General features: G+C 44.2%; 1 protein-coding gene across 2 annotated transcripts in view; it reads right to left on the reverse strand.

The window, feature by feature from the left end:
- Positions 1–14746, reverse strand: part of usp36 (ubiquitin specific peptidase 36) — a 49627-nt gene that overhangs the window by 16416 nt on the left and 18465 nt on the right. For both annotated transcript variants that reach the window (XM_038986420.1, XM_038986422.1), the window contains 7 exons: positions 2119–2221; positions 1917–1984; positions 1618–1688; positions 1201–1283; positions 976–1087; positions 593–733; positions 285–385 (listed from right to left, as the gene is read on the reverse strand). In XM_038986420.1, coding sequence (XP_038842348.1) covers positions 285–385; positions 593–733; positions 976–1087; positions 1201–1283; positions 1618–1688; positions 1917–1984; positions 2119–2221 — 679 coding nt within the window. The remainder of the gene's footprint in view (positions 1–284; positions 386–592; positions 734–975; positions 1088–1200; positions 1284–1617; positions 1689–1916; positions 1985–2118; positions 2222–14746) is intronic.

The raw sequence follows: 14746 nt of genomic DNA on the forward strand, positions 1-14746 counted from the left end.
CGTGTAGAATGGAACCAATGGAATAGTTCTAACAGTTGGTAGATCATGGCGCTTTCAACACAAGGGTTGTTGGTTCGATTCCCACGGGGGACCAGCTACTGTAAGTTGCTCTAGATAAGAGTGTCTGCTAAATGACTCAAATGTCACGTAAAACGTAACAGAGTAAACTCTAGCGTAAACACTTTCAGGGCTCACTTGAATAAGGTCTCAATGTGAAAGGTATTTGAACTTGTCAGACATCTGTATTTAACCCAGGTCTGGTAACTATATTGTTAACGTCTTACCTCAGGTAGAATAGGACGTAGGCTTGCTGATTGAGGACTACTTTGATGTTACTGGAATGGACCATCGAGTCATTCATCTGGTACCATTGCCCGTTGCTGGCCTGCTCAGACAACGGAAAAATAAATGGGCTTTTCTAAATAAAGTGAAGGGACATCCCACAGTAGAGACTAAACACAGATTAACAGGATAACAAATATACTGTTCTGATAGAACAGCGACAATAAATCTAAACGTAAATTATCCTTGAGACTTCCAAACAAAATCTATCTCAAATGTTCCATCTCAGGCCTACCATCAGAGTCCTTACCTTGACATAGCAGTAGTAGTGGCCTGCATGACAGCTGTAACCAGAATGCACCAGGACAGCATAGAGGCCGTACATGACCGGGTCGCCCGTGCTCTGAGACATGTAGGGGCGGATGTTCAGGAACTCTGGGTAGCCAACGTCCTAACAAAAACACAGGCGAGATAAGCATCAGGGGCATGTTCAGTAGGGAGCTAATTATTATTATTTTTTTTTAATGGGGAGGAACTTCCTGAATTTGTAAAAAAAAAAATATATATATATATGTTTCCTTGCAAAGCGTTTTGCAATGGTGCCCTACGGACTACGACCCAGTTAGGGTGAGAACTGTTGCACTGAAACAGCATTTTTAAACAGAGTAATGACTATTGTTGCGAGAGGTTTACCTTGGTGATTTTTCCTCCACTGAAGTTGGCAAACCTCTTGAGAGACAGGGTCAGAACATTGGACGTTCGGTGGACTGTGAATCGCTTTGTTGCCGGAACTTTCTTCTTACACCTGATAAAGTGTAAGTGTGTTGTTTATAAAACGTCTATAACACTAATGTGGGCCTTGTGTACGTCTACAATATCAGTGTGTTAGAAGTGACATCATCATTACTCAGAACTTACTTGGCACACATGTAGGCGTTCTCTCCACTCAACACGTCGGGCTTGACAAAGAGCTCCAGGGCTCGGACGATATTTGCTGCTTGCTGAAAAGGACAGACGGAAGACCACTCAACACAGGCATGAAACCAAATAGTCATCAGCTGAATTCCTTTGTGACAGCAAACACACATCAATTAACTCTTTATTCTGGCCGAGGGATAAATCAATAGGACCACCGATCTGACAAGAATTTATAAGTCCCATTCTTCCTAGGTTTCTGCCTAGGGAGTTTTTCCTAGCCAATGGGCTTCTACATCTGCATTGCTTGCTCTTTGGGGTTTTAGGTATCTGGATAAATGTGATCGATTGATTAGATCTGTGCTTGTGAATTATTCAAGGACAGGAGGAAGATACTTTTAAAGTAAGCAAGAGACTTACTCGAATCTCCACAGCAATGTCCAAGTAAGGGTCGTACGTGTCCGACACACTTTTGCAAATGGAACACTTAACTGAAAGAGAAAAATATATAATTAATCCACTAAGGCAATTCACCAATATGCCTTAAAAAGTAGTTTATCGATGTAGCAGGGTTGGGATCAATTCATTTTGAATTCCAGTCAGCTCAGAAAGTACAAATTCCAGTTCCAAGAGAATTGGAATTTCAGTGTAGTTCCTGAATTGACTGGAATTGAAATGGAATTGACCAACTGTGCAATATAGTAGATTGAAAGCTGTACCTCGCGACCTGAGGTAACCTCCAAATATCTGGTGGACCAATGTGGTGGCCTGTGTCGTCCGGTCTAACCTACGACCCAGAGAGAGAAATACATTACAGAAAAAGAATCATCCAAAAATGACAGAATGAGGCTTTCTGAACACCCACATTCATTTCAGTGAGGTATAATTAATGTCCTTCACTCGATGACTTGACAAACTTACTTGGGGTAGCCGTTCAGACAGGCTTTCTGCATGGCATCGATGGTGTAGCGTAAAAATTCATGGGCGTCTTCCTGGCTACCGAATCGAAAGTGCCTGGCAATTTCTGCAAGACCAAAAAAGAAACACCCTGTTAGAATGATACCAACTCCATCCCGTATGGCTTCATGGGGAACTATCTAGAGCACACAATACCAGCAGGACCAAGACAACTCCATCCCTTATGGCTTCATGGGGAACTATCTAGAGCACACAATACCAGCAGGACCAAGACAACTCCATCCCTTATGGCTTCATGGGGAACTATCTAGAGCACACAATACCAGCAGGACCAAGACAACTCCATCCCTTATGGCTTCATGGGGAACTATCTAGAGCACACAATACCAGCAGGACCAAGACAACTCCATCCCTTATGGCTTCATGGGGAACTATCTAGAGCACACAATACCAGCAGGACCAAGAGAACTCCATCCCTTATGGCTTCATGGGGAACTATCTAGAGCACACAATACCAGCAGGACCAAGAGAACTCCATCCCTTATGGCTTCATGGGGAACTATCTAGAGCACACAATACCAGCAGGACCAAGACAACTCCATCCCTTATGGCTTCATGGGGAACTATCTAGAGCACACAATACCAGCAGGACCAAGACAATCTTCAGCTTGTGTTTTTGTCTCCGATGTTGGTTTGATGTTGTTTGTAACTAATGGGCTGTGCTGTGAAAATACATTACTGTCCTCAATGGGGGAAATGACCTGTCCATTATCAGCAGGCCTACAGCATGAGACCACTGAGGCATTACGCCATTCAAATGAGTCTCCTCTTAAATGGAGGGAGAACCAGAGACCTAAACACACTCTACAACCTGCTACAGTCTCCTCTTAAATGGAGGGAGAACCAGAGACCTAAACACACTACAACCTGCTACAGTCTCCTCTTAAATGGAGGGAGAACCAGAGACCTAAACACACTCTACAACCTGCTACAGTCTCCTCTTAAATGGAGGGAGAACCAGAGACCTAAACACACTCTACAACCTGCTACAGTCTCCTCTTAAATGGAGGGAGAACCAGAGACCTAAACACACTCTACAACCTGCTACAGTCTCCTCTTAAATGGAGGGAGAACCAGAGACCTAAACACACTCTACAACCTGCCACAATCTCCTCTTAAATGGAGGGAGAACCAGAGACCTAAACACACTCTACAACCTGCTACAGTCTCCTCTTAAATGGAGGGAGAACCAGAGACCTAAACACACTACAACCTGCTACAGTCTCCTCTTAAATGGAGGGAGAACCAGAGACCTAAACACACTCTACAACCTGCTACAGTCTCCTCTTAAATGGAGGGAGAACCAGAGACCTAAACACACTCTACAACCTGCTACAGTCTCCTCTTAAATGGAGGGAGAACCAGAGACCTAAACACACTCTACAACCTGCTACAGTCTCCTCTTAAATGGAGGGAGAACCAGAGACCTAAACACACTACAACCTGCTACAGTCTCCTCTTAAATGGAGGGAGAACCAGAGACCTAAACACACTACAACCTGCTACAGTCTCCTCTTAAATGGAGGGAGAACCAGAGACCTAAACACACTCTACAACCTGCTACAGTCTCCTCTTAAATGGAGGGAGAACCAGAGACCTAAACACACTCTACAACCTGCTACAGTCTCCTCTTAAATGGAGGGAGAACCAGAGACCTAAACACACTCTACAACCTGCTACAGTCTCCTCTTAAATGGAGGGAGAACCAGAGACCTAAACACACTACAACCTGCTACAGTCTCCTCTTAAATGGAGGGAGAACCAGAGACCTAAACACACTACAACCTGCTACAGTCTCCTCTTAAATGGAGGGAGAACCAGAGACCTAAACACACTCTACAACCTGCTACAGTCTCCTCTTAAATGGAGGGAGAACCAGAGACCTAAACACACTACAACCTGCTACAGTCTCCTCTTAAATGGAGGGAGAACCAAAGACCTAAACACACTACAACCTGCTACAGTCTCCTCTTAAATGGAGGGAGAACCAGAGACCTAAACACACTACAACCTGCTACAGTCTCCTCTTAAATGGAGGGAGAACCAGAGACCTAAACACACTACAACCTGCTACAGTCTCCTCTTAAATGGAGGGAGAACCAGAGACCTAAACACACTACAACCTGCTACAGTCTCCTCTTAAATGGAGGGAGAACCAGAGACCTAAACACACTACAACCTGCTACAGTCTCCTCTTAAATGGAGGGAGAACCAGAGACCTAAACACACTCTACAACCTGCTACAGTCTCCTCTTAAATGGAGGGAGAACCAGAGACCTAAACACACTACAACCTGCTACAGTCTCCTCTTAAATGGAGGGAGAACCAAAGACCTAAACACACTACAACCTGCTACAGTCTCCTCTTAAATGGAGGGAGAACCAGAGACCTAAACACACTACAACCTGCTACAGTCTCCTCTTAAATGGAGGGAGAACCAGAGACCTAAACACACTACAACCTGCTACAGTCTCCTCTTAAATGGAGGGAGAACCAGAGACCTAAACACACTACAACCTGCTACAGTCTCCTCTTAAATGGAGGGAGAACCAGAGACCTAAACACACTCTACAACCTGCTACAGTCTCCTCTTAAATGGAGGGAGAACCAGAGACCTAAACACACTCTACAACCTGCTACAGTCTCCTCTTAAATGGAGGGAGAACCAGAGACCTAAACACACTCTACAACCTGCTACAGTCTCCTCTTAAATGGAGGGAGAACCAGAGACCTAAACACACTCTACAACCTGCTACAGTCTCCTCTTAAATGGAGGGAGAACCAGAGACCTAAACACACTCTACAACCTGCTACAGTCTCCTCTTAAATGGAGGGAGAACCAGAGACCTAAACACACTCTACAACCTGCTACAGTCTCCTCTTAAATGGAGGGAGAACCAGAGACCTAAACACACTACAACCTGCTACAGTCTCCTCTTAAATGGAGGGAGAACCAGAGACCTAAACACACTCTACAACCTGCTACAGTCTCCTCTTAAATGGAGGGAGAACCAGAGACCTAAACACACTCTACAACCTGCTACAGTCTCCTCTTAAATGGAGGGAGAACCAGAGACCTAAACACACTCTACAACCTGCTACAGTCTCCTCTTAAATGGAGGGAGAACCAGAGACCTAAACACACTCTACAACCTGCTACAGTCTCCTCTTAAATGGAGGGAGAACCAGAGACCTAAACACACTCTACAACCTGCTACAGTCTCCTCTTAAATGGAGGGAGAACCAGAGACCTAAACACACTACAACCTGCTACAGTCTCCTCTTAAATGGAGGGAGAACCAGAGACCTAAACACACTACAACCTGCTACAGTCTCCTCTTAAATGGAGGGAGAACCAGAGACCTAAACACACTCTACAACCTGCTACAGTCTCCTCTTAAATGGAGGGAGAACCAGAGACCTAAACACACTCTACAACCTGCTACAGTCTCCTCTTAAATGGAGGGAGAACCAGAGACCTAAACACACTACAACCTGCTACAGTCTCCTCTTAAATGGAGGGAGAACCAGAGACCTAAACACACTACAACCTGCTACAGTCTCCTCTTAAATGGAGGGAGAACCAGAGACCTAAACACACTCTACAACCTGCTACAGTCTCCTCTTAAATGGAGGGAGAACCAGAGACCTAAACACACTACAACCTGCTACAGTCTCCTCTTAAATGGAGGGAGAACCAGAGACCTAAACACACTACAACCTGCTACAGTCTCCTCTTAAATGGAGGGAGAACCAGAGACCTAAACACACTCTACAACCTGCTACAGTCTCCTCTTAAATGGAGGGAGAACCAGAGACCTAAACACACTCTACAACCTGCTACAGTCTCCTCTTAAATGGAGGGAGAACCAGAGACCTAAACACACTACAACCTGCTACAGTCTCCTCTTAAATGGAGGGAGAACCAGAGACCTAAACACACTCTATAACCTGCTACAGTCTCCTCTTAAATGGAGGGAGAACCAGAGACCTAAACACACTCTACAACCTGCTACAGTCTCCTCTTAAATGGAGGGAGAACCAGAGACCTAAACACACTCTACAACCTGCTACAGTCTCCTCTTAAATGGAGGGAGAACCAGAGACCTAAACACACTCTACAACCTGCTACAGTCTCCTCTTAAATGGAGGGAGAACCAGAGACCTAAACACACTCTACAACCTGCTACAGTCTCCTTTTAAATGGAGGGAGAACCAGAGACCTAAACACACTCTATAACCTGCTACAGTCTCCTCTTAAATGGAGGGAGAACCAGAGACCTAAACACACTCTACAACAGTGTGAAACAGTCTATCATACATATCAGATTTCAATACTGGTCAATGTCGTAACTCGGGAGGATGTCTTCTCTGGAATGAGCCATTGATCATATTTTTGTGATATTCCAACCTGGAGAAATGTGTCATTTCATGGAGGATCCAGCACACGTCATAATAGTCTGCCTCTTTAGTCCAGAGTGCATGGTGCCGGTGTCAGAGATATTATACAAAGGAGGAATCCAATGAAAGACGGAACATATAATACTCCACCCAGCAGACTGTCGACCAATCATGTTCACGATGTCATGCTGTGTCACGTGGTTGCTAAGCTAATCGTCACGCAATCCCTTCTCAAAGTCAGTGTATATGTCGAGAAACGTGCCTATTTTCCTCCAAAGTACATAAGGTCACGATTCAAAAGCGATACAATATTACAGAGAGCAAGTTAATCTTACGTCTAGGAATAGACTTGTCATGTTGTAGTTCTTGTTGACAAAATGTTTGCTAATGTTGGGTTGAGCTTGCACCCTATAGACTCCCCTTCACTCCTTGGAGAGCGCAGCTTGTCCCAGAATAGCCCAGAATGCACCGTGCGGCCCATTGACACGCATCGGCAACATTTCCCATCTCCTTAAAAGTATATCTGTCGCTGCGAATGTCAGACTCTACTCTGAGGCACATTGATGTGCAGGTTGAACTTGGTGAGATTGTCGACTCCTAAATAGATAATGGAGTTTAAGGCGATTTTACAGCTAACTAGCTACGTTACATGCTGATATTGTCTTTGGTATTATTGTGTGTAGCTACGTTTGCTAGCCCATAGAGAGTATTGCGGATTTTGTAGTCAACTGCAATAGATTTCCAAAAGGACGTTCCATGTTGCTACCAATCTTGTTATAACGCCAAAATGAAACATATGTTCAAAGAACTGTTCTCAGTGTTATTTAACACAGTCAATTAAAGGAATGAGTGGATTTTTCCTTTAACAGGAGGGAGAACCAGTCTAGTCTTAACAGATAGAGGGGGAAGGAGACACCACAAACAAGAGAAAAAAGGAGGAAATGGTGGGTGTGAGGAGAGCAAGAGGCTGGCTGGCGAGAGGGAGCGAAAGAGGCGAAGGAGAGAAAGTCTGAAAATCTTATAGCCAGTAGACAGAGGAAGCTAAAGGAAAATCAACCATCTCAGCAGAGCAGACTGTAGATAAATTGTAAGCATTTCTGCAGGTTTGTGCTAATGCTGCTACCCTGCTACTCCTAGCCCGCAATCACAAGGAGACAGAGAGGGCATCGCAGAGAGAGAGCACCGGATGGGGGAGAGGGTATTGCAGCAATAGGGAAGGAAAAATTCAGGACGTAAGAAGGTGGACAGTACCAAGAGAAGGAGAACAAAGGTGATCCCCGGGGACGCCTCTCTGACTCAGGCCCATCGCAGGGCTGTTCAATGTCACTCCAAGAGGGCCAAAACACTTCTGGTTTTCATCCTCTCCTAATATGGGACTAATTCAGAAATGGTACACCAGGTAGGAACAAAAACCGGAAGTGTTTATGCCCTCCAGGAGCGGAATTGAACAGCACTTTACTAGAGGACTCTACTACTACACACACCATAAGGTATCCACAGTAAGGTGCAGGAAGTACACACTCCAAATCTCTGCAAACGTAAACCAATAAAAAATGTCAGTCATTCACTGTGCTTAGATTATATTACTGACATTAGCATTGATCCGAGTGGGCATTTGTGGCTTCAGATCAGGCTGAACTCACGATCCCTCCCCTCTCTATATAACAGTATAGTGGTTGTACCATCCCTCCCCTCTCTCTATATATAACAGTGGTGGTTGTACCATCCCTCCCCTCTCTCTATATAACAGTATAGTGGTTGTACCATCCCTCCCCTCTCTCTATATAACAGTGTAGTGGTTGTGCCATCCCTCCCCTCTCTCTATATAACAGTATAGTGGTTGTACCATCCCCCCTCTCTCTATATAACAGTATAGTGGTTGTACCATCCCTCCCCTCTCTCTATATAACAGTGTAGTGGTTGTACCATCCCTCCCCTCTCTCTATATAACAGTATAGTGGTTGTACCATCCCCCCCTCTCTCTATATAACAGTGTAGTGGTTGTACCATCCCTCCCCTCTCTCTATATAACAGTATAGTGGTTGTACCATCCCCCCTCTCTCTATATAACAGTATAGTGGTTGTACCATCCCTCCCCTCTCTCTATATAACAGTGTAGTGGTTGTACCATCCCTCCCCTCTCTCTATATAACAGTATAGTGGTTGTACCATCCCCCCCTCTCTCTATATAACAGTATAGTGGTTGTACCATCCCTCCCCTCTCTCTATATAACAGTGTAGTGGTTGTACCATCCCTCCCCTCTCTCTATATAACAGTATAGTGGTTGTACCATCCCTCCCCTCTCTCTATATAACAGTGGTGGTTGTACCATCCCTCTCTATATAACAGTATAGTGGTTGTACAATCTCTCCCCTCTCTCTATATAACAGTGTAGTGGTTGTACCATCCCTCCCCTCTCTCTATATAACAGTATAGTGGTTGTACCATCCCTCCCCTCTCTCTATATAACAGTGGTGGTTGTACCATCCCTCTCTATATAACAGTATAGTGGTTGTACCATCCCTCCCCTCTCTCTATATAACAGTGGTGGTTGTACCATCCCTCTCTATATAACAGTGTAGTGGTTGTACCATCCCTCCCCTCTCTCTATATAACAGTATAGTGGTTGTACCATCCCTCCCCTCTCTATATAACAGTATAGTGGTTGTACCATCCCTCCCCTCTCTCTATATATAACAGTATAGTGGTTGTACCATCCCTCCCCTCTCTCTATATATATAACAGTATAGTGGTTGTACCATCCCTCCCCTCTCTCTATATATAACAGTATAGTGGTTGTACCATCCCTCCCCTCTCTCTATATATAACAGTATAGTGGTTGTACCATCCCTCCCCTCTCTCTATATATAACAGTATAGTGGTTGTACCATCCCCCCCTCTCTCTATATAACAGTGTAGTGGTTGTACCATCCCTCCCCTCTCTCTATATAACAGTATAGTGGTTGTACCATCCCCCCTCTCTCTATATAACAGTATAGTGGTTGTACCATCCCCCCCTCTCTCTATATAACAGTATAGTGGTTGTACCATCCCTCCCCTCTCTCTATATAACAGTGGTGGTTGTACCATCCCTCCCCTCTCTCTATATAACAGTGGTGGTTGTACCTCCCCTCTCTATATAACAGTATAGTGGTTGTACCATCCCTCCCCTCTCTCTATATAACAGTATAGTGGTTGTACCATCCCTCCCCTCTCTCTATATAACAGTGGTGGTTGTACCATCCCTCCCCTCTCTCTATATAACAGTGGTGGTTGTACCATCCCTCTCTATATAACAGTATAGTGGTTGTACCATCCCTCCCCTCTCTCTATATAACAGTGGTGGTTGTACCATCCCTCTCTATATAACAGTGTAGTGGTTGTACCATCCCTCCCCTCTCTCTATATATATATATAACAGTATAGTGGTTGTACCATCCCTCCCCTCTCTCTATATATAACAGTATAGTGGTTGTACCATCCCCCCCTCTCTCTATATAACAGTGTAGTGGTTGTACCATCCCTCCCCTCTCTCTATATAACAGTATAGTGGTTGTACCATCCCCCCTCTCTCTATATAACAGTATAGTGGTTGTACCATCCCTCCTCTCTCTATATAACAGTATAGTGGTTGTACCATCCCTCCCCTCTCTCTATATAACAGTGGTGGTTGTACCATCCCTCCCCTCTCTCTATATAACAGTGGTGGTTGTACCATCCCTCTCTATATAACAGTATAGTGGTTGTACCATCCCTCCCCTCTCTCTATATAACAGTGGTGGTTGTACCATCCCTCTCTATATAACAGTATAGTGGTTGTACCATCCCTCCCCTCTCTCTATATAACAGTATAGTGGTTGTACCATCCCTCCCCTCTCTCTATATATAACAGTATAGTGGTTGTACCATCCCTCCCCTCTCTCTATATATAACAGTATAGTGGTTGTACCATCCCTCCCCTCTCTATATATAACAGTATAGTGGTTGTACCATCCCTCCCCTCTCTCTATATAACAGTATAGTGGTTGTACCATCCCTCCCCTCTCTCTATATAACAGTATAGTGGTTGTACCATCCCTCCCCTCTCTCTATATATAACAGTATAGTGGTTGTACCATCCCTCCCCTCTCTCTATATATAACAGTATAGTGGTTGTACCATCCCTCCCCTCTCTCTATATAACAGTATAGTGGTTGTACCATCCCTCCCCTCTCTCTATATAACAGTATAGTGGTTGTACCATCCCTCCCCTCTCTCTATATAACAGTATAGTGGTTGTACCATCCCTCCCCTCTCTATATAACAGTATAGTGGTTGTACCATCCCTCCCCTCTCTATATATAACAGTATAGTGGTTGTACCATCCCTCCCCTCTCTATATAACAGTATAGTGGTTGTACCATCCCTCCCCTCTCTATATAACAGTATAGTGGTTGTACCATCCCTCCCCTCTCTCTATATAACAGTATAGTGGTTGTACCATCCCTCCCCTCTCTCTATATAACAGTATAGTGGTTGTACCATCCCTCCCCTCTCTCTATATATAACAGTATAGTGGTTGTACCATCCCTCCCCTCTCTCTATATATAACAGTATAGTGGTTGTACCATCCCTCCCCTCTCTCTATATATAACAGTATAGTGGTTGTACCATCCCTCCCCTCTCTCTATATATAACAGTATAGTGGTTGTACCATCCCTCCCCTCTCTCTATATATAACAGTATAGTGGTTGTACCATCCCTCCCCTCTCTCTATATATAACAGTATAGTGGTTGTACCATCCCTCCCCTCTCTCTATATAACAGTATAGTGGTTGTACCATCCCTCCCCTCTCTCTATATAACAGTATAGTGGTTGTACCATCCCTCCCCTCTCTCTATATAACAGTATAGTGGTTGTACCATCCCTCCCCTCTCTCTATATATAACAGTATAGTGGTTGTACCATCCCTCCCCTCTCTCTATATATAACAGTATAGTGGTTGTACCATCCCTCCCCTCTCTCTATATATAACAGTATAGTGGTTGTACCATCCCTCCCCTCTCTCTATATATAACAGTATAGTGGTTGTACCATCCCTCCCCTCTCTCTATATAACAGTATAGTGGTTGTACCATCCCTCCCCTCTCTCTATATATAACAGTATAGTGGTTGTACCATCCCTCCCCTCTCTCTATATATAACAGTATAGTGGTTGTACCATCCTCCCCTCTCTCTATATAACAGTATAGTGGTTGTACCATCCCTCCCCTCTCTCTATATATAACAGTATAGTGGTTGTACCATCCCTCCCCTCTCTCTATATAACAGTATAGTGGTTGTACCATCCCTCCCCTCTCTCTATATAACAGTATAGTGGTTGTACCATCCCTCCCCTCTCTCTATATATAACAGTATAGTGGTTGTACCATCCCTCCCCTCTCTCTATATATAACAGTATAGTGGTTGTACCATCCCTCCCCTCTCTCTATATATAACAGTATAGTGGTTGTACCATCCCTCCCCTCTCTCTATATATAACAGTATAGTGGTTGTACCATCCCTCCCCTCTCTCTATATATAACAGTATAGTGGTTGTACCATCCCTCCCCTCTCTCTATATATAACAGTATAGTGGTTGTACCATCCCTCCCCTCTCTCTATATATAACAGTATAGTGGTTGTACCATCCCTCCCCTCTCTCTATATATAACAGTATAGTGGTTGTACCATCCCTCCCCTCTCTCTATATATAACAGTATAGTGGTTGTACCATCCCTCCCCTCTCTCTATATATAACAGTATAGTGGTTGTACCATCCCTCCCCTCTCTCTATATATAACAGTATAGTGGTTGTACCATCCCTCCCCTCTCTCTATATAACAGTATAGTGGTTGTACCATCCCTCCCCTCTCTCTATATATAACAGTATAGTGGTTGTACCATCCCTCCCCTCTCTCTATATAACAGTATAGTGGTTGTACCATCCCTCCCCTCTCTCTATATAACAGTATAGTGGTTGTACCATCCCTCCCCTCTCTCTATATAACAGTATAGTGGTTGTACCATCCCTCCCCTCTCTCTATATAACAGTATAGTGGTTGTACCATCCCTCCCCTCTCTCTATATAACAGTATAGTGGTTGTACCATCCCTCCCCTCTCTCTATATAACAGTATAGTGGTTGTACCATCCCTCCCCTCTCTCTATATAACAGTATAGTGGTTGTACCATCCCTCCCCTCTCTCTATATAACAGTATAGTGGTTGTACCATCCCTCCCCTCTCTCTATATAACAGTATAGTGGTTGTACCATCCCTCCCCTCTCTCTATATATAACAGTATAGTGGTTGTACCATCCCTCCCCTCTCTCTATATATAACAGTATAGTGGTTGTACCATCCCTCCCCTCTCTCTATATATAACAGTATAGTGGTTGTACCATCCCTCCCCTCTCTCTATATATAACAGTATAGTGGTTGTACCATCCCTCCCCTCTCTCTATATATAACAGTATAGTGGTTGTACCATCCCTCCCCTCTCTCTATATATAACAGTATAGTGGTTGTACCATCCCTCCCCTCTCTCTATATATAACAGTATAGTGGTTGTACCATCCCTCCCCTCTCTCTATATATAACAGTATAGTGGTTGTACCATCCCTCCCCTCTCTCTATATAACAGTATAGTGGTTGTACCATCCCCCCCTCTCTCTATATAACAGTATAGTGGTTGTACCATCCCCCCCTCTCTCTATATAACAGTATAGTGGTTGTACCATCCCCCCCTCTCTCTATATAACAGTATAGTGGTTGTACCATCCCCCCCTCTCTCTATATAACAGTATAGTGGTTGTACCATCCCTCCCCTCTCTCTATATAACAGTGTAGTGGTTGTACCATCCCTCCCCTCTCTCTATATAACAGTATAGTGGTTGTACCATCCCCCCCTCTCTCTATATAACAGTATAGTGGTTGTACCATCCCCCCCTCTCTCTATATAACAGTATAGTGGTTGTACCATCCCCCCCTCTCTCTATATAACAGTATAGTGGTTGTACCATCCCCCCCTCTCTCTATATAACAGTATAGTGGTTGTACCATCCCCCCCTCTCTCTCTATATAACAGTATAGTGGTTGTACCATCCCCCCCTCTCTCTATATAACAGTATAGTGGTTGTACCATCCCTCCCCTCTCTCTATATAACAGTAGTAGTGGTTGTACCATCCCTCCCCTCTCTCTATATAACAGTATAGTGGTTGTACCATCCCCCCCTCTCTCTATATAACAGTATAGTGGTTGTACCATCCCCCCCTCTCTCTATATAACAGTATAGTGGTTGTACCATCCCCCCTCTCTCTATATAACAGTATAGTGGTTGTACCATCCCTCCCCTCTCTCTATATAACAGTATAGTGGTTGTACCATCCCTCCCCTCTCTCTATATAACAGTATAGTGGTTGTACCATCCCTCCCCTCTCTCTATATAACAGTATAGTGGTTGTACCATCCCTCCCCTCTCTCTATATAACAGTATAGTGGTTGTACCATCCCTCCCCTCTCTCTATATAACAGTATAGTGGTTGTACCATCCCCCCCTCTCTATATATAACAGTATAGTGGTTGTACCATCCCTCCCCTCTCTCTATATAACAGTATAGTGGTTGTACCATCCCCCCCTCTCTCTATATAACAGTATAGTGGTTGTACCACCCCCCCCTCTCTATATAACAGTATAGTGGTTGTACCATCCCCCCCTCTCTATATAACAGTATAGTGGTTGTACCATCCCCCTCTCTCTATATAACAGTATAGTGGTTGTACCATCCCCCTCTCTATATATAACAGTATAGTGGTTGTACCATCCCTCCCCTCTCTCTATATATAACAGTATAGTGGTTGTACCATCCCTCCCCTCTCTCTATATATAACAGTATAGTGGTTGTACCATCCCTCCCCTCTCTCTATATATAACAGTATAGTGGTTGTACCATCCCTCCCCTCTCTCTATATATAACAGTATAGTGGTTGTACCATCCCTCCCCTCTCTCTATATATAACAGTATAGTGGTTGTACCATCCCTCCCCTCTCTCTATATATAACAGTATAGTGGTTGTACCATCCCTCCCCTCTCTCTATATAACAGTATAGTGGTTGTACCATCCCCCCCCCTCTCTATATAACAGTAT

This window comes from Salvelinus namaycush, chromosome 3 (genome assembly GCF_016432855.1).
Source record: "Salvelinus namaycush isolate Seneca chromosome 3, SaNama_1.0, whole genome shotgun sequence".
In the NCBI taxonomy this organism is placed as follows: domain Eukaryota; kingdom Metazoa; phylum Chordata; class Actinopteri; order Salmoniformes; family Salmonidae; genus Salvelinus; species Salvelinus namaycush.